Source organism: Poecilia reticulata, chromosome 12 (assembly GCF_904066995.2).
Source record: "Poecilia reticulata chromosome 12, P_reticulata-male-v2, whole genome shotgun sequence".
In the NCBI taxonomy this organism is placed as follows: Eukaryota; Metazoa; Chordata; class Actinopteri; order Cyprinodontiformes; family Poeciliidae; genus Poecilia; species Poecilia reticulata.
Window position 1 is genome coordinate 3212204 of NC_088841.1, and position 21261 is coordinate 3233464.

The 21261-nt window shown below is 38.4% G+C and overlaps 1 protein-coding gene across 1 annotated transcript; it reads left to right on the forward strand.

Annotated features, from left to right (window-relative positions):
• The first annotated feature begins 7473 nt into the window (after positions 1-7473).
• On the forward strand, positions 7474-20160 carry LOC103473195 (G protein-coupled receptor kinase 6-like). The gene is made up of 16 exons (XM_008423222.3): positions 7474-7676; positions 8360-8449; positions 9370-9482; positions 12076-12153; positions 12260-12357; positions 12726-12818; positions 13943-14006; positions 14182-14322; positions 15988-16178; positions 16256-16293; positions 16889-16978; positions 18370-18578; positions 18722-18859; positions 19539-19676; positions 19753-19896; positions 19970-20160. The coding sequence occupies exons 1-16, from the start codon at positions 7625-7627 to the stop codon at positions 20036-20038; spliced, it is 1746 nt and encodes a 581-aa protein (XP_008421444.1). The 5' UTR covers positions 7474-7624; the 3' UTR covers positions 20039-20160.
• Positions 20161-21261: the final 1101 nt, after the last annotated feature.

A 21261-nucleotide genomic window follows, 5' to 3' on the forward strand; every position in this document is an offset into this window, starting at 1 on the left:
GTTGCAAAGTGACAGTTTAGGGCAAAGTGGTAGATAAGCAATAAACTATTGATGCACTCAATCAACATAATAATTTCATATGGGTTTGCACATCTCTATTTTATTGTCTGGACTCTGAACATCTTCCTTTAAAAATGGTTTAACTGGTAGATTAGCGTCTAAAGAAGCATATTTAAGATAAGGTTGCAACAGGCGGACAGGATAAATGTGATTATAATTTATTTTAAAGTGAATAATTGCTTAGGATTGCGCTGACTAACGTCCCTGCCTTTGGGCTCTTTGGAACTACGTACTCATAAAACGATCATGTTTCTGATGCACACGGCAACAAATGCACAATTTTTATAAAACAGTTTTGATTCTCCTGTGACCCAAAATCTCAACAGCGAAATTCAGGATTCTTTGAAAGAGGATGCGTCATTTCATGCTGTCGCACCACCGCTTTGAGACAGTCAGCAGTTAATCACATATCTTCCACAAATATCACGGCTCCAGTCAAACTGAAGATCGCTTGAAAAACTTCAGGAGGAATGACGTCAGAGTTGCACTTTGTGGGTTACAGCCACAAAAATATCAATAAGTCCTAAAGACCTGTCTGAATATCAAAGAGATTTATTGATGAAGTTGATAGAAGCACGTAGAAGTTTTTGCCCCCAGCCTTCACCCATTTGAGTAGATTTACATGACATTTAAAGTTTGTCTGTTCCCATTTCAGCTCACTCTCTGCCCATTAGATGAGGGTTCTTCCATTCCCCTGCAGGCTGAAGTTCTGCTGCTGCTTTGTCCTGGTGCTGTCACAGATCATTGACTTGTTACAAAATGATATCTGCTATCAGTTCAGGGTACTCTACAAATATATAAAGCATTTACTTGCGTAGGTGGGAATCATAATCTTAGCAGATTGTAATCAGGTTTGTTGCTGAGCTAAGCTAAACATCAACACTTAGGTTGGTATAGATCAGGCCGGCCTGTTTTTCTTTAAATGTAAACCTTGCTTAAACAATGTTTGAAGAGATAATAATGTTGATAACAGGTTTTGTGAAAATGTAAGATTTTTTTTTTGAGTAGTTATAAGTTCATACAAATATATCGTTTTTTTATTATTAGTTTTCTTCAGAAAAATAAGATATTTGAAAGCATGCATTTTTTTATGAATTGTTCATTTTGTTTTTAGGTGGAAATTTGTAAAAAAAAAAAAAAAATCCTGACTTGAATAAAATAATGTCCATAGAACTTTGTGTCACAAACATAATTTATAATGAAACAAAGACCATTTTAAAGTAAGAAAAACAAGTAAAAATCAGAGTAAAAATTGAACATTTACATTATAAAATTTTTTAATTTTATGTTAAGTAAACTTGATGTAGTAATGTAAAAACCTAAGTTTCTGTTAACCTTTAAAAAGTTAACAGAAACTTTTTAAAAGTTTCTGTTAACTAATCATTTTTAGTTTAATATAATTGCTAAAGAAGTATTACGTATTTTTGAATTTGACACTTTAACTGAGCTGAAGCAACAAGGCAACTAAACTGACTCAAGTTGAGGGAGCAAATTTTATTCACACAGACTGTTTACAATCATCCATTATTTGCAGCTCAAAATAACTTCAATCCATGCATAAAATGAACGTTATTAGTTATTTCAGGTCTGGAGCCCAATAGAGGGCCAACATGTTGATGCTGAATTCAGGTAGGGAACGTACCAAACCAAAGCTCTTTTCTTCTGTTAATTCTTATCCTTGCTGCAAACATTTTTTCGTAATGTATTTGCTCAGCATGTCCAAATGGAATGTGAAATGTTCAAAGCGTGGGTCGCCTGCTGATTCTCAGAAACAACTATGATTGAACAATCTGTTCAATCATAGTTGAGAGGGCCATCTTCCTGTTTTGTCCGGTCTCTCAGATGGCAGATCCATCATCCAATGGTTCTGGAACTACGTCAGAGGAAGTTAACCACATCTCCTTTAACTTTGATAGTGTAGTTGAAAATTGCTGTTCACTTATATCTTGCCACTCTTAAGCACTTCCTTTTTCCTTTCAAAAACAAGCTACAGCTTTCCACAAAGCTTTTTTGACAAAGAATATGCTGATTCTAATTTGGTGGAACCAACTGCGGACGCAACACCGTAACATGTTTTTTACTCGTTGGAGATTTTGTGACATCATCTCATCACATGTGGTTGTCCTTTTACATGGATTTGGAAAAGCTCCATTGAACTGTCTCTATTTTGTTGTTTTCCAGTTATTACAACCTGTTATTACAAATGTACACACTACTGTAAAATACTTAGTGCTTCTAATGTAAAAAAGTGAGAATAATCGCTTCAGAATTTTTATTACGTTTAAGGTAACTTATGATCAGTTCAACACAACTAAAAAGCAAAATAAGCATTTTTAAGAGGGGCAAATTGAAGATAAACCTCAAACAACCTGGTTCTCCAGGTAACTGGGGTGTATACACAATTACCAGCAAAATTCAAAAGTGCTAAGTAGGAGTCAGTACTGATTTAAAGCATCTCTGATTAACCCCATACAATGTTCAGCTGTTCCAGTAGGCTTTTGTGGACGTTTTTTTTTTTGTTGTTTTTTTATCACATCTCACTGTAAAAACCTGCACTCTGCAGAGAACATCTGAAATATGACAGGGCATAATGACCAAAACAGATACAGTAAATCTGGAGAGAGGTAAACTCATGTCATTAGCCATAGAATGGTGAGGACGGTCATAATCTAATAGGGAAAACATGTCCTGATACTGGCATAGTTGGGAAGTGGGTTTCCATCCAACAAGGATGAAGTTAACCAGTCCAGGTGAGTCACCAGCAAGAGGATCTGGAACTTCTGCCAAGTTCTGCCCACACTAGCCTGGCCATTGAATTCTCATGTATTTGCATTTCATTATGATCTCCCTTCACTGCTTCATATGGGCCTTTGTCCAATTGAACTCGATTCCTGCAGTAAAATTTCAACCGGGCCAATCGGCGAACAGGAAGCAAAGTTGTGAACGATGTGCAGTTTTAATATTCTGTACGTAGTTTTAGCAATGTCAGCGGAGGAAGTTAGAAAAACTTTCCAACCAGGCAAATTTTTCACCAAAATTTGAAGGATATGTGTACTAACCAGTACTGTACTAGTGAAGTGTTGATTGGTTGCTGCTATGTTATGACACGCTAGGTGACTATGTTGTACCTGTTGTGGTTTGTAAAAGTAAGCCTTAAAGGTCTTCTTGAATTATATATTCACAGTTTATTGAACTAAAGTACAAGCAGGACCTTAGATCTGTACGGCATCAGCTAAATATTTGTACTTAATGTAAAATCATTACATCAGTGCATGTAATGCCTGTTAGGTGATGTGTTTGTGTTGCTGCAGAAAGACTTGTGGGTCGCCTGATTTCATTCAATTCCAAGTTTGGTTTGTTACACTATTCAAAGATAAGAGCTTCGTAATCATATTTCCTGTAAAATATTTTTTTTATATAAAAAGGAAACATGACAGACTCTTTAGCCCCAAGAAATAAAATAACTTTTTTTAAAGAACTGGAACTACTTGACATTCACTGCCATAATTTCTTTAGTCCTGGTTTCGATGAAACTGAATGAAGAGACTCTCTCTTTTTTATTGTTCACATGATCAAATAACATACATTTTAAAAAAAGGGGGCATAATCTCTCAGACCAAACAGCCACCGCAGCTGCTCATCTGACTGCTCTGTGAAATCTGTCCGCAAATGAATTCAGCTGTCAAAAGCAGTAATTGTATTCATGCGTGTTCAAAAATGGAACTTGAGACTTTTCCTTCACACACTTTCCTTCCTAACTGCTGATATATCATTTGGAGAAATAAGGAAGTTTCCATAAATCACCAATTCCACCATTGTTGTGCAGAAATATAGTGCAGCAATACCAGCATGGTGTTACCCAGCGTAAAATAGCAAAGACTTTTAAGTTATCATCATCAACCGTGCATAACATCATCAAAAGATTCAGAGAATCTGGAACAATAGCTGTGCATAAAGGTCAAGGCCGTAAAGCTCTACTGGATGCTTGTGATCTCCGGGCCCTTGAACGTCACTGCACCTCAAACAGGAATGCCACTGTCAAGGAAATAACAGCCTGGGCTAATACTTCCAGAAAGCATTGTCAGTGAACACAAACCACCAGGCCATCTGCCGCTGCCAGCTGAAACTCTACAGTGCAAAGAGGAAGCCATTTCTAAGCTCCACCAGCTCAGCCGTTTGCACTGGTCCAGGAGTCATTTAAAATGGAGTGAGGCAAAATGGACGACTGTTCTGTGGTCAGATGAGTCACGATTTGAAGTTCTTTATGGAACACTGGGACGCCATGTCATCCAGACCAGAGAGGACAAGGATAACCCAAGTTGTTATCAACGCTCCGTTCAGAAGCTGCATCACTGATGGTGTGGGGTTGCATGAGTGCTTGTGGCCGGGCAGCTTGCATGTCTGGAAAGGCTCCATTAATGCAGAGAACTATGTTCAGGTTCTAGAACAACATATGCTCCCATCTAGACGTCGTCATCTCTTTCAGGGAAGACCCTGCATTTTTCAACAACATAATGCCAGACCACATTCTGCAGCAATCACAACATCATGGCTACGTAGGAGAAGGATCCGGGTACTGAAATGTCCAGCCTGCAGTCCAGATCTTTCACCTATAGAGAACATTTGGCGCATCATAAAGACGAAGGTGTAACAAAGAAGGCCCAAGACGATTGAACAGTTAGAGGCCTGTATTAGACATAACTGGAGAGCATTCCTATTTCTAAACCTGAGAATGTGGTCTCCTCTGTCCCCAGACGTCTGTTGAGTGTTGTAAGAAGAAGGAGAGATGCCACACAGTGGTAAAAATGGCCTTGTCCCAACTTTTTTGGGATTTGTTGACGTCATGAAATTTTCAAACAACATATTTTTCCCTTAAAATGATACATTCTCCCAGTTTAAACTTTTGATCTGTGATTTGTGTTCCATTGTGAATAAAATATTAGATGTTGGCACCTCCACATCATTGCATTCAGTTTTTATTCACAATTTGTTTAATGTCCCAACTTCTTTGGAATCCGGTTTGTATTATGAGTTTCTCTTTTTAAATTGAGCTACTGGAATAAAACCTTTGATGCTAATTTACTGTGATGCTCCTGTTTGTACCAGGCGTGGATGTAAACAAACCGAGTCAGGATAAAAAATAAACCTCAACCTCAGTTTAAAGCTCAGCTGTTTCTGTTGAACACGTTGGTCAGTCATTTTCACTTCATCACGGGACTGGAGTTCCTCTTTTTTAATGCCAATGGAATCAGCCCCACGATGGTCTTAAAAACTGTTATAGTCATAATTTAGTGAAACCATCTGCAGATCTTTTGTTACAGCTATTTGACAAACAAATCAAACAAAAACTGATGCAAAGTTTCTTCCTCTCAAGCGATGTTTTTATTTTAAGGCGGGTAAGGAGAGGCATAGATACGGTTTGTACACTAGAATCAGTTTGTGTGGCATCCATGTTGTTAAAGGAGATGCTTCCTGCTATAGAGGAATTTCACACAACCTGTTCATCTGTGAGGAGAAGGTGGAATCGCTGCAGCAAGAATATCACAAGGTGCATTAGGAGACATTTGAGACATGTTGGCTCTTCTGCAGTAACAACTTAGGTAAAAATTTCTTGCATCCTGTGAATATAGAAAGGAATTAAAGCTTTATTTAAGCTTTACTGATGTAATGTGTCCACCAGGGGGCAGAGTTCACTCACTGTTTTAGACTAAAGAATCTGTTATCTTCACAAAATCAGTAAAACGTAATGTCTGGTGCTACTTTTATTATGTCATTGGAAAACTTTTGATGGGTGCATGACAGGCATGGGCTGGTGCAAGAAAACAGAAAGTTTGAATACCAAATTTCAGTGTATTTACAAAACAAATGAAGTTAAACTTTAAAATGTTTGAAACAAAATGAGCAACAATCATTCCGACTACTGCTACTAAAGTAATAGTGGATTTGTTATTGCATATTAAATAACGTAAAAAAAAAAAAAACACGTTTCATATGACTGATTTGTAAAAGCAATAGAAAGAGTGAAACATCCAAGGGGGTGAATATTTTTTTAAAGGTACTTTAAACAGTCAGTCTCCCACTTCCTGATGCATGAATCATTCAACAAAGTCATAGAAATGGTCTTTTTCCTCTTCTCAGAAAGTTGCTCCATCTCTGTAATGTAGCACGTCAATAGCTGTAGAGGAGAGGGCGCAGGAGGAGCTGATTCTCGGCAAGAAACGTCCCCGGAATGCTTGGCTCCTGTTATTTACTGAGTGTGATCTAACTGCCAGACTGTCTGGTCGGAGTATTTCAGAAACCGCTGTTCTACGATGATGTTCACACACAACTTTCAGGTTTACAGAAACACTCTCAGAGAGAGAGAGAAAAAAAAGTCAAATAAACAATTAGATCTGACTCTCAAACATTGTCATGCTAAAATAAAAGTTTCATTGCCTGGTTGACGTTAGAGGTCAGAGGACAATAGGTAGACTGGTTCAAGATGAAGTTACATCTCTGAACAGTCAACAATTTGAACTTGAAGAGGAAATTAGAGTTGGCTATTTTCTACACACACTTTGGACAAAGATGAAAATCTGTTCAACGTCACAGCCTTCTGGAATATTGATGCCGACTGTATCCACCTGGTACCATCTTCAAAAGGTGAATTAATTCCCTCAAAATGATGATTTTGAGGAATGTACCACAGAGTGCACCAAAATAATCTCAAACTTGTTTTTTTGTGTTGAAAATGAGTTGACTGTATTCAGTCCAGTTTGGGATGTGGTGTAACGAGTTGCATTTGCATTTGGAGCTCAAAGAGCTGCAGCAACTGGGTGATGCAGTAATGTTGATATAGAATCTCGGAGGAAACATGTCCAGCACTTTGTTGCATCAAAGCAGATCTGAAGACAAGAGACTATGTTTATTGTAATAACACCTGTAATATGTACCTAATAAAATAGCTGGTGAATGAAAATGCAAAGTATTTTTGATCTATGGAGAAAAACTATGTGGGAGGCAGTTTTTGAATAGCAAATTGATCATCTGTTTTTCCATTTAGTGTACAACTCTGTCCACAGTTTACTGATTTATTTGAATGTTATAATGTTCTATTTGAACATTTTATGAAGCTCAGATAGGGACCAGCTCTACGGATTGCCAGGTCAGAGAAGCATTTATTTCTTTTGACGAGCAGTTCTGATTTACTAGATGAACACTTTATTGAGTTTCACTTCTAGAATTAATTTGAGTTTGGGAGTGCCAACAGATATCCATGTTATTTTTTTTTCTTCTCACTTGAATTCCTTCCACATTTCTTAGCCATTGACTCGCACAGGTGACTGGTCCCTCCTCTGTTACGAGGGAGTGTTCCTGAGCGTTGAGCACACTGTCACAAAACAAGTGTTTCCATTTATTATTGAGTAACAGGTTAGACTGCACGCCTCATTTGTCTCAGCTCAGTTCCAGTCGTCAAGGTTCCTGCGGAGCTCTGAATCCTCTGCAGCTGGGACGCAAAGGTCTGATGTGTCCCACTACTCTGGACAAGTAATCCAAGGACATATTCTAAGTCAAACTTTCCAATATGGACATTGACAACATGGTGCAAAACAGCGCTCTTGTTAGAGCAAGAGAAGGTAAGAAGGATTTAAAGTTTATCCTACAGTTGTATGTCTGAAAAATGGATGTAACAGAAGTGAAAAAAAATCCATCCCTCCTTATTTAGAACAGACACATGTGCATTTGAATATATGTTTAAAAAAATGCAAGTTCTTTTTAGAGAATTTTTGTCCCTTTATAACATAAACCTTATTGGAAATCAAAAGTACTGTCAGGATATCCCTGCTTCCCTGAGGCGTTTTTGGAAAGCTGACCAGAACCACCCCTGCAGTGTGGCAGGTTATTTCCTTCCCAGGTGCCTCCTTTTCACCATCTGCACATAAAAATACAAAAAAGCAAAAGACCCGCACACTGGTGGCATGGTGACCATCCTGAGTTGATAAACAAATGCGTCTTGAGGAACCAAAATTCCTACTCTGAGTGAGCCTCAGAGTTTGCAATGTGGTCACACAGGCTCCACTAACCTGTTCCTGAAGCTAATAATAGTTCATTCACTGTAGAGGAGCATGCTATTGTTTAAAACTTGATGGTCTAGGGAGGCGTGTGTGTGTGTGTGTGTGTGTGTGTGTGTGTGTGTGTGTGTGTGTGTGTGTGTGTGTGTGTGTGTGTGTGTGTGTGTGTGTGTGTATGTGTGTGTGTGTTTATGACTCGTCAGCAGTAAGTTGCATGTTTCATTTTCTCTTCTGCTGATGATTTGCAGGTGGAGGAAGCAAAGGCAGGAGCTGGAGATGGAAAGAACTGCTTCGCTTTCCCCACATCAGCGAGTGCAGGGAGCTAGCAAAGACCATCGGTGTGTGTAGGAGTGTGTGTGTGCATACTTGTTTATGAGACTTCAGTAGGACTTTTCCTGGTACCAATCAAGAAACAGAAAAGTTTTTATCAAGTAAAAGACCACCAGCCGCGCTGTGGAGGACACTGCAAAAAACCATTAGAACTCATGAGCAACTAAAACCAGAAGAAATGAGTCAGAATTTATGCAAAACGAATGTAATATTTAATGAATAGTGAGGAAAAAACATTCTAAAAGTTAATGCTAAAAGTGCAACACCCTTGTTTTTAATTCACTGTTAAAGTAAAATGGTGAAGGCACAAAATCAAATTGTTCCAAGGGGATTGATTAGCTACTGTATCTATCTAATTCATGTCATCATAAAAGTAGATTTAATACTATCCTTCCTATTAATGCTAATTTATTGTTAGCAGGCTGCTTTGTGGTTCTGGTGGAGAGCACCCCAACTTTTCCTTTAAATAATTTTTAAACCAACACACTTTTTTAGAGTGTCCAGTATGTGATGTGAAGACATTTGTGATTTATTGATTTATTTCTGTATCCCGAAAATATTTTACACTTTTTAATTAGCTGCTCATTCCCATTCACATCATTTTCCTGTTTCTGATCTTATGGTTCAAAATAACAGACAATTGTTTTATAACAAATTAATTTACTTAGTCACTAATTTTAACAGAAATGATAACTTTTGTTACTCTTACCTTTTCTGAGAATTTATATTCTTTAAAAAAATTATCAAACAATTAAAAATTCTGCCATAACATGTAAAGTTATAAGAACAACTGTAGGTGAAGGCTAGTGGTCAAAGTTGGGTAAAGTGTCAGAGATAGGCACAAACAGTGTTATTGACTAAAATGAATAGTCAATAAGTTGCTGCTAATTTTGTTCATCACATCGTGTTCTGTTTTTCTCCCTGTCAGAACGAGACTTCTATGATTTATGTGTCTATCAGCCTATTGGCAAGAAGCTCTTTCATCTCTACTGTATGACTCGGCAAGAACTGCACAACTACATATTGCTCCTGGATGCTTTGGTATGCTAAAAAAAAACGTGCAAACTAATTGTGATTTCATCCTAGAATCATAAATGTTCTTCTTTCCTCCTCGAACCAATGTTCAAGGACCGGTAAATACTACTGAATAAGATTCCCATCAAGTGCATTACAACACAGAAAAGCCTCAAGTTCTGTATAGGAAAGTATACCCTCCTATAAATCCAACTTTTATATATCAGGACATAATACTAATGATTTGGTCTTCATCAGGTTCTAAAATGATGGTCTAAGTTCAATCTAAGGTGTACAAAAACATGACGTATATCAGTATTTCATAATCAAAAGAAAAACCAAAGTAGCGATCCATCGCTACTGCTTACACGATATTTCGCTAAGAAAATTCACTTGATTACTTCATCATAGTCACTGTTACTACTACTATGAATATTGATTGTTGGCTTTGTGCTGCTTTGCATCATCCAGGTGTGTGTAAACAAAATGCCAAGTGAGTAAGACATCAGCAATGGCCCTGGAGAAGATAACGTAACCGCCCTGCAGTCTGAGAAGGGTTACAAGGCCACTTCCAAACAATTTCAATTCTATTGTTTGCAATGAAAACAATCATTAAAAAGGGAAAAAATATTTCAGATATTTGGCAATCATCCAATGAGTGTTCAAATTCACCCCTAATAAACTCTATACTGTGCATAAAGAGATGCTAATGAGCTCAATCTCTAACGCTACAGGCCTCCTAAATGTTAACATAAGAGAACAATTAGAAGAAAGACAAATAGGTAATTCTTGTTTGGAAGAGTTACAGGGAAAAGTGTCTTTCCTGTAAAATATTGTGCCTTGGTTTAGCTTTGCAAAGTTGTAAATGTCTTGTGACATTAACCTGAAAGGCTTAATCACATCAAACCAGCAACTATTTGGTTATTTGTTAGCTAACCAAAACTTGAAAACGTAGCGATAAGTTGTATAAGCAGTGTGTCTATCTTCTGCTCAATGTGAGCAATAATTTGAAGAAGTTTCAGTTAAATCTCATCATCAGAACACATACAGGAAAATAACTAAATGTTATGCAATCATGTGGGGAAAAATTAGGATTCCACAAAAAATCTTCAGCTCATCACCATGAAATATTCACACATTCATGTGGAATATTTTCTTATCTCTGCGAAGAAAAAAATTATTTTGTTTAAGAGAAACACCAAAAATCAGTCACTCAAATGCTTCTCAGTCAAGATCAAGATCTTATCCAGTTTGTGGTGAATATTCCACTAAATGTTGTGTTTCTGATTGTTGCAAGAGCTAGTTCTGTTTCAGTGTAAATTTCTTGTTACAGTCTCATTTCCCAGGACAACCCCTGTAGATACACAAAAAAAAATCCTTGGTGGGTTCTTTGATGGTGAGCTGGCCAGGTCTGGACTCTGCAAAGCCTTCCCAAATCCACTTCCAGATAAATGATTCACAGTTGATATGAGGTCGTTTTCATTTTCTGGAGCGATCTCCTTGGTTTATGCCAAGCATGGGCTCTATTCCGGTTTTCTAAATAATAAAATTTCAGACTCCATTTGTGTGTACAGCAGTCTAAAACAGCAGTTCTGCCAATGCCAACATTCTGGAAAGGAAAACTGAGGAGGCCACTTTTTAAAAGGTTTTACAGAAATGTTTTCAGCTGTTTGGCAGTTTGGGGACTCCTTCTCCTTTTATTGAAATGTTTTCTACCATTCCATAATTTCCTGTCGAGATCTGTAAGAACTTCATGCACACCAGTTTAACCTTTGGTATTGCGAGCTATGCTGCTCCCCAGGTAAAGATGAAATCTAAATGAAATCATAATTACTTGCAAAAATTTGTTTTATACCAGGGTTTTTATTTAAAAAAATATTCAGGTGTAAGCCATGAACACAGATGCAATCAAACTAATTACAGACGCTGGATGTTGAAGAGAATTGAAAACCAGCTGTATTTTTAGTTCAACAAGTGTTAAAATACACTTTCTAAAGAGAATCTAACGCCTTCAATTTTTCAAACCACGGAACATTTCTTTTCATCCGTCCATCCATCCATTTTCTTTACACCCTTATACCTTAGTGGGCTGCACAGTGGCACAGTTGGTAGAGCTGTTGCCTTGCAGCAAGAAGGTTCTGGGTTTGATTCCCGGTCTTTCTGCATGGAGTTTGCATGTTTTCCCTGCGCACGGTGGGTTTTCTCTGGGTACTCCGGTTTCCTCCCACAGTCCAAAAACATGACTGTCAGATTAATTGGCCTCTCCAAATTGTCCTGTTTCTTTTTATTTTTAATTTAAATTCAAACCATTTTGTTTATCTTCTTTGCATTTGTTTTCAGGCTCAACGCATTACATATAAACCACCTCACTGTCTTCATCTGCAGATGACTCAGTCCATTTGAATCATGTTAAAGACTCATTTTCAGCAGCTCAATCCTTTTTTAAATCCTTCAAACTTGACAACTTACCATCAGCAGTTGACATGCTAAATCACATTTCATTTCAGATCCAAACGGTTATGAATGACAAGAAAAAATATGTTTATTTTATTTTCACATTTCCTGGGCAAATTAGGCAAAGTTTGTATTTCTCATCCTCCTTTCTCTTTGTTTCCTTTAGGAAGCCTTTGAAACAAAGACAGATGAGGAAAGGCACAGCTTTGGGCTTTACATCATCAACACATTCATCAGAAGTCAGGTCTGAAAGCCCCTGTTTATATACGTACAAATATTTCAGCTCTGTGTTCACTTTTAAATACCAGGTGTTTTTCTTTCTTTTTTATAACTTCCTCTGTGTTCCATAGGCCAACCATTGTGTGCCTTCTTTAACAAAGCACGAACAAAACTACATCAACAGTTTGGAGCTTGATCCCTGTGGAGACGTCTTTCATAAATGCAAAGAGTGAGTTTATGCATCTGTCTGGTTATACATGATCTTCACATAAGTAGACCACATTATAACCACAAACTTCAATATACTTAATTGAGATATTGGTAGATGATGTAAAGATACATCTTAAGTTAATTAGAATATTATGGGGAAAAAAAACAATAATTTTGACAGTCATTTGAAAACTTATATTTTAAGCCTTTATTTCTTGTAATTTTAATAATTGTCTGTCTCAGAAAATCAGAATGTTGCACAAGAAAAAAAAATGTGTCTGTAATGTGACGAACTGCAAGAAGAAAGAAAAATAGAGGGATTTTGCACAGCACTGTGTTCAGCGTGCATGTGTTTTACCCCTAAAACACTCAAAACTCTCCTTTTAGATTCCTGCATGAATACCTCAGTCAAGAGCCCTTCACACAGTACCAGTTCAGCATGCACTTTGACCGCTTTCTACAGTGGAAGCATCTGGAGAGGTCAGTGCACAAATTTGTGATGCATATCAGTACCTGAAGGAGGAAGTGACACTCATAAAACATTTGGTTATTTGTAGGAGTACACCAAGGAATCGACCCAGATTTCCTTAATTTTGGGAGAACGGAGATCAGCACTTAGCTGAAACCGATCTTGAAATCTGTTTCTAGAAGAGCCACTCAGTCAATGGTTACCCTTTACACACACCACCTTTGGGCAGACTGTTCTGTCAGTTAGTGGCGGTAACATCTAGTATTCCAGTCACTATAAGTGTTTTGCCCACACTTAACTCCTTTAAGAGCCAATCAAGGGATTGGCTTAGGTTATTAAGGCAACAATGTCTCAATTAGAACCCACTGGTTCAAAAATTGCTCTGCTTTTCTTTATGAAACATATTGTTTCTTGTAATTCCATTGTATAAATATAAATGTGTGATTTTAACTTTGTTGATTTTTAGGTTGGTTTTAACAGCTGCCAGAGGGACTGCCGATAAAAATGAGCTTATATTGTAGTTCACCCATTTTCCCCTCTGTGCACCACCCAGGTCTGTTTACCAGTTTCGGGACCCGACCAAAACCTGTAATCAGTTTCATTTTGTTTATGTGTGACTGTCGCCAGTCTTATGTGATATGGTTATGTAAGCAGCAGCTGTGTGGGTGTAAGAATCCATAGCACTTATTTCATCTAACTTGGGCACATTATGCAGTACAGTGTTAATTAATGTGCACTGTCCTTTGACAATTTGAAATTTGAACCTCTATTAAGGTCTGAAAATCAGCCATTGCCCCCATTTAGTCTGTCGTGACTGACAGACCTGACCACCAGGTCACGTCTGCATATGCGCAGTTAATAGTAGCCACTCCATTGTTGCCGACTTCCATTCTCACTGTACTTAATGACGTTTCAGAAAAAAAAAAAATCAGTATCAGCTAAAATCTGGTGGTGATCACTAATTCTTTCCCGAGGTGAAAAAAATTGGCACCAACCGATTGCAATTGGTGCACTCCTAGTTATTTGTTTGTTGAGTTGCTGGTTTAATCATTGGCTTAATGCCACAAACTGCTGAAATAAGAAGTGGATAAGAAACAAAATCACAAAGACAATGTCCTTGTTTTTTCTCTTTAAGGCGGCCAATCACCAAAAACGATTTCAGAGAGTACAGGCTACTGGGGAAAGGAGGCTTTGGAGAGGTAAGGCTTGTTAAAGTTGATCCCTACTACACTACCATACAAGTCTAAAAGGGGAAGTTCCGATTTTACATGTCACAATCACTTTTGGACAGATTTGCCTTTTCTGCTACAGTTTCTGATAATTGTTGTTTCTACCACATAAATCTCTTCATAGCATTTCCATTTCAACCTGTAGGTTTGGGCTTGTCAGGTACGAGCCACAGGAATGATGTATGCCTGCAAGAAGCTGGAAAAGACTCACGTAAAGAAATGGCAAGGAGAACACATGGCACTCAACGAAAAGGAGCTACTAGAGGAGGTGGACAGCCGATTTGTGGTGAGATTACAACCACTCTCGGACACTGGTTTTCTGTGGATTGCTGTAAACAATGAGAAAATGTTTTGCCTTCATCCCAGAACAAGTATGAACATCAAATGTACAAAGCTTTTCATATGAGGCAGTGCGAAGCAAAGGGTTCAACAAAAAGAACAGTAATGCCGTTATAAAGTTAGCATGTAGGCATTCACAGATGCCGAGGAGGTAACCTGATACATCAACCAACACACACACACACACACACACACACACACACACACACACACACACACACACACACACACACACACACGCACACACACACACACACACACACACACACACAGATGTAAACCCAGCAATTCTAATACAGTCAAGGATGAAAGAAAAACACTAGCCTTTGGCAATAGCTGCACTTCCATTGACCATATAATTGTGCAATTTGACATATTGAAAATACATTTGCTTAATAATTTTTTTTTTTTTGCATCAAACAAATGACATGATCAACAAATAGTTGTCTCCACTGAACAAATCAGGAAGTAGAAGACGACAGGAAGTAGTTGGAGGATCATTGTGCAACATGTTTTTAATGACTCATAGCACAAACTTATTCACGTGTGATTTTAATTGCGTTTCTTATTTGGCGGAAAGCCGAATTTGTGTTTTTTGACATTAGTGAAATATTGACAAAGTTTTGCACACATTTGGAAAGGAAACACATCTTGTGAGACATTGTGACCCATTACAAACAACCAGACACACACGCACTCAGACCTATGGACAACAATACTGAACAAAGATAAAACACATAAACATAAATGCATAAATGTAATTTAAAAAAATGATCAACAGAGGGAGAAATTACTTTATTCTTGAAACTGGAAAACTGCATGTGAAAACTGAGTAAAAGAATAAAATCATGAACATTTAAATTCAAGCAACAGGAAACTATCCTAAGTAGCATAGGGGATGTTTGATGTACTTTTAATACAGACTTAATGAACTGGTAGAACGCTGCATATTAGTTTAAAACTACCGGGGAAAAAATGACCACTCTTCATTGCTACCTGAGTTCCAGAAGGAGGTGACACTAATAGAACGCAGCTCAGCTGCCAGCCTTATTCTTCTAACAGGAATTGTTCACCAACTTCCTCACTTTAATTTTGATTGTAGCATGAAGTACATCTGGTCTACAAACAGGCGCTGTCCAATGCTGTAGGCCAACGTTTTCAGACAATACAATCTTCCAAAATAATTTCTGTTTTAGGTACGATGTAAGTCATCTCTCATTCATAAACATAGTTACTGCATTTGTCTTAATTTAACAGTAAAAAGAACCACAAACATCTAAGGGCACACAGTTTTTTGAGACCCAAAATGCTTCAAACTGAACAATTCTGATTCCCTTGACAAAACTTTTTATATGCCTGCCTTAAAATATGAAAAAGTAAATAGAGTTAATATTGTGGTGTGCAACTTTAGACATTTAAATTGATAAAAACTTTGAATCATTACCATAATTTCTTCATGGATTTGAATTGGGAGTAGCAGTGAGTCTGGGGAATGTATACTGTTAAAACTCGTACACTTAACTGTCTTTACCTCTATAACACGTTGTACACTCCTTCTTAACATGTATGCACATTCAACTTCTCTCTCATACATCTCCCGTTTTCTCTGCAGGTCAATCTTGCATATGCTTATGAGACCAAACACAGTCTCTGCATGGTTTTAACCATGATGAGCGGCGGTGACCTGCGGTTTCACATTCACAATATGGCAAAGAACGGCTTAGCCATGGACAGAGTTTATTTCTATGCCGCAGAAGTCTGCTGTGGTTTAATTCACCTCCACCAGAAGTCGATAGTTTACAGGTGAGCGTTTTTCCACGTGGATCTGAACACATCACAGCAGCACGATCTGCTTCATACGCTGTGATTTTATGTTCCAGAGACCTCAAACCTGAAAATATTCTCCTGGATGACAACGGTATGTCTGGCCACACTAAGTGTGCCTGTTTGTTTTTCTCATGAGGGTGCAGTAGTTAGTTTGAAGTCTACTAAAATAACTTTAAACAAGTCACATTCCAGGGTTGTTATTAGCAGCTATTTTTAGCTTTCGCGTCAGATTTAAAACAGTAGTAGTTCTGCTGTCAGACTGCATGAATTCTTCACATGAAACCTCAAGAACTCAATAAGGAAACGGTTTTAATGGTATTTTGACAAGCCTTCAAACAAAGTCTAAAGAGGAAGTTAAACACTGCAGGAAACAGGTGAAGTATCACCTTGTATGTATATGTATATATATATATATATATACACACACACACACACACACACACACACACACACACACACACACACACACACACACACACACACACACACACACACACACGAGGTCTGTGTCTCACTTCGGTTAAAAACATAGACCAAGTGAGATGATGGGCAGTTGTAAAATTAGCTCCAAGAACAGGTTCTGCAGGTTCTGAAGAATGAGGAAAGGGAAAGTGCGTCAGTGCAGGAAAACTGAAAAGAGTATTAAACCTGTTGAGTGGATTTCTCTTTGTTTTTGTGCCAATAAGGACACATCCGCATCTCTGACCTGGGCTTGGCAGTGAAGCTGGAGGACGGGGATCTGGTGCACGGCAGGGTCGGCACATTATACTACATGGGTATGTATTATTCCTACTGAACAGAAGTCTCAATTAATCCACAAACGTTGCTCTTAAAGTGTGGTGCGCATTTGTGTTCAGCCCACTGAGTCTCTACTTTGTGGGGACAATTGCTGCAAGTCAAATAACTCTAGCTCTAGTGTCAGTCAACATCAGTTTTCAAGACGTCAAAAAAGAATCCAGACTTAGAAAACCATGTGCATGAACAGCAGAAAGCAGTTTGACCATTGCAGATCACAGGCTCACTAATAATTTGTATACAAGGTTCCACCACATGTTCTCCACTCTACATGCTCACATTCAACCATGAACAGTCAATGAAAAGTACTTCATGAATAGAGTTGGATGTTATAGCTTGAAATCTGTATCATGATATATTGAGCATAAGGATAAATGGACAATAACACTAAACCTGAACCGACCCCTGAAAATGAACCTGTGACAGGTCAGCATAAACACTTCACAACCAGGTGTATCGATGGTTTGATTTCCCTGAGCCTGTTTTCCGCAACATTTTTAATTGCCACTTTAAGAGACATTAAAACTACAGTGTCTCCAAATAAGAAAAGAAAATGTGTATCTTTTAGTTCTTAAGAGTTATTGCACAAATAAGTACAACTGAACAAGTTTAGAAGTATAAGATAACATAATTTCTGACATCCTTGGTGTGACGGGACACTCCTTCGTCCTGCGGTCATTTGCTGCACTCCTCCTGAGCATCACGCTAAGAGCGCTAGGGAGACATGAGCACAGCCAAAAGAACCCCCAAAAACACCAAACATACCAACATGGGCAAAATGACATCGGCCACTGCCATAGTTTTCAATGACGGTTAATTTTCGGTGCATCTCTCATGACTACTTAGAGTGTTGAGGTCTATTCAAATGAGTCACTTGATCAATGTTATTTCATGTTTAATAATAGTAACAACACTGAAAGGAGTAAAGAGACACAAATTCACCAAGGTAAAAATTTATGTGTTGGCGGATGGGTCGAGAAAATAAATCATTTTTGGTTGCCACGGTAGTGGGGTCGCACATAAATGGAATACACCTGCATTTTAGGAGGCTGCTCCACAGTTGGGCGCTGATGGATGTGAGTGGAATAAAAGCTACATCCTTTGTTCATTAACTTCCCAAGAGGCCAGTCATCACCTATAGGACCTGTTTGCTACCTCTTCCCTACGCTGCTTTGGGCCAGGATTAAAGAGTCAAGTAGTGAGCCACCACACTGTGCCACTGAATATATCAGTGACATAGAGGCATGTAAGACTCACACGTTAATAGCCAGGAAATCTTGATGATCCCTGAAAGGGCATTCCTTCCCTTTCTGTTACTCTGTTTAATGCTGTGTAGAAGATATTCTCCTCCATAACTGTTCTCTCCTTACAGCACCTGAGGTGATCAGCAAAGAGGAATATAACACGAGTCCTGACTGGTGGGGCCTCGGCTGCCTGATTTATGAAATGATTGCGGGGAAGTCTCCCTTCAGGGAGCGAGGCGAGCGCCCCAAATCCTCAGAAGTGGAGAAAAGGATTAAATCAAAACCTGTGGAATACAATGAGAAGTTCAGCAAGGATGCCGTAGACATCTGCAACGGCGTGAGTTTCACTGTCCAATGCTCATCTAACGTAGATAATGTAACCTTAGAGATGTAGAGCTTTTCCTGCTGCTATCTATAGTGTGCGTCACGACGGGCTCAAGGCCATCAAACAAACTATAAACGAATTGTCTTTGTTTTTAGCTGCTGAACAGGGATCCAAAACACAGACTGGGCTGTCGAGGATCAGGAGGGAAAGAAGTGAAGTCTCATCCCTTCTTCCGACAAATCAACTTCCGGATGCTGGAAGCAGGACTGGTGGAGCCTTCTTTCAAACCAGACGTAAGCCCAATATTGATTTTCATAACTTTACAGTGGTGTGAAAAAGTGTTCAGTGTTCACTCTTTCTGATTTCCTTTTTGCATTTTTTCACACTTAAGTGTTTTTTCATACGGAGACCCCCAAGGGACATGAGGGGAATTTATTGTCTTGGCATTACCTAGCAAAAGTCTTTCAATCCATCACAATAGTTTTTGCGTTCTCTCACAGTAACGTACACTAGTCAGTTCATGTAGCATTTTGAATACTGAAAGTCTTTCTGCTGCAATATAAGATTTTCTTAAGGTTCTTCCATGTATGTTAATGTCTCTTTTGTGAGATACCGGAAGTTTTACATGTTTTCTAAAGATACAAATAAACTTAAGTGCAAAATGCAAAAGTAAAGCAGGTTAAACATGGGCTTTCCATTCCTTCTAAGGCATAAACAGAAACTTTTATGACGGAAGGGAAAAAAGAAAGCAAAAATACATCCAAAGTGGACTATTTTTGAGTTATTTTCACAGGCTAATTAAGTCATGTTACAGTTTTTATTGCTTCTTTTTCTTGTTGGCAGTATTAATGGTTAATAAAGGGCTGTTTTCATGTGCAGTCCCATGTCTACCTTACACACACATGAACACAGTTAATAGATCAATTTCTAATCACTAAATAAATACAAGTATATTGTTTTCATCACCTTTAGCCCAGACTGGTGTACTGCGATGACGTGCAGGATATCGAGGAGTTCTGCGCACTGAAGGGAGTCGTTCTGAACCAGTCAGACGGCGAGTTCTACGCCAAATTCAACACGGGAAGCGTTCCGAGGAGCTGGCAAAATGAAGTGATTATACTCACAGCTTACATTAGCATCTGATTGTGTACAGCTGAAATCAGCGTTAATCCGTTTTTGCTCCTAGCTCATAGATACGGGATGCTTCGAAGAACTGAACATTTTTGGTCCAATGGGATCTCGACCTCCAGACCTGGACTGGTCCCTGGCCCCTAGGAGCCCCAAAGCCAAGCAGGGCCTATTGCGTCGTATGTTCCGCAGACATGAAAGAGTAAGTCCGGCCTGTGAAAGTGTGAACGAGTATCGTGACGGCAAAAGTTTCATACAATCGTTTCCTCCAACAGCACCTCTCAGATCCAGCAGATGATGGTAAACATTGCCAGCCCAATGGAGATGTCAGCTCAACTCTCTAAGACCAACAACCCCCGTCCCCCCGAGCCTCGTCCTCCCATCTCTAAGTTTGTGTTTGTACAGCCGCAGCAGTGTATCATTTATAAAATACTCATCTTTAAATAAACTGTTTTTTTAATTCAAATTGCTTTCTTTTTTTACTCAAGACTGAAAAAAAGATGCATTTATTTTAATATTCTCACCGTCGCTGAAGACCAGTTCACTCGTTTTTATTTTCTCATCCAAAGGAAACAAAACAAGTCAGCTATACCAACATAAGATATAGTCTGAAAAATGTTTTTTTGTTTTGCTTTGAGAAGTCAAAATGATTTGAGAGTAAAAATGGCTGCTTTTGCAGGACCCAGTTACAGTTCAGACACTAGCTAATCAACGTTTGAGTCAGTTTCATCCCCTTTGGTAGACCCTCCAACAGTGATGCTCAGCATCAACTAAATATAGAAAATAAACGATCAGAAAAAAACCCGAGGAAATCAAAGCTAGTGATTTTATCTCTGAAATGACTAATTCATGAAACTGAGTTTATCAGCTGGATTTGTAAAGACTGCTCAATCTTGCTTAGAGCAATTTAAAGCCAGTTGGTTACTGAGATTTACATTTTCCTTTCCTCGTGTTCTCATTGCTATAAATTACTGCCATATTCTCAGATCAATCAGTAGGAACTAATTAAAGCATGCAATACTTTAAAGGAAACTTATGATTACAGGAAGTGTTTTTGTTTTCTTAGAAATATTTTTCTTACCGTCATAAAAAAGCTGAATTTATAGCCTGGCATGCCATTTTTTTCTTGCCAGCTAAAAATAACTGGCTCGCAGAATTGTTTTTAGAAACGAAGGCTAATTATCACGAGTCACGTGATTTCAGGTTTAATGCCAGACTTCATCAAAAGATGTCTGCAACACAAGCGCAGCAACAACTCTTACCTGTTATTTTGAAGAATGGGAATTCGAGGAGGCTGAAACCTTCAGCTAAGCTACTGCTACTTTATTCTTTCACTTAATTGTTAAAACGCGTTTTATTTAACTTCACTACTCTGTATAGGCTTTCACAAACTGAACTGGATTTTTCCTAAATTTCAACAAGTGTACCAATTAGTTGGGAAAGGTGACGTCAATTTCCTGCGCAGAAAACTGAATTGACAGTTTCAGTAGTCTGTCTGTTTGCGGAGACAGTCAACGAAGCCGTTCTGTTCATGTTGGCCACACTTCCAAATACTGACTTAACGTCC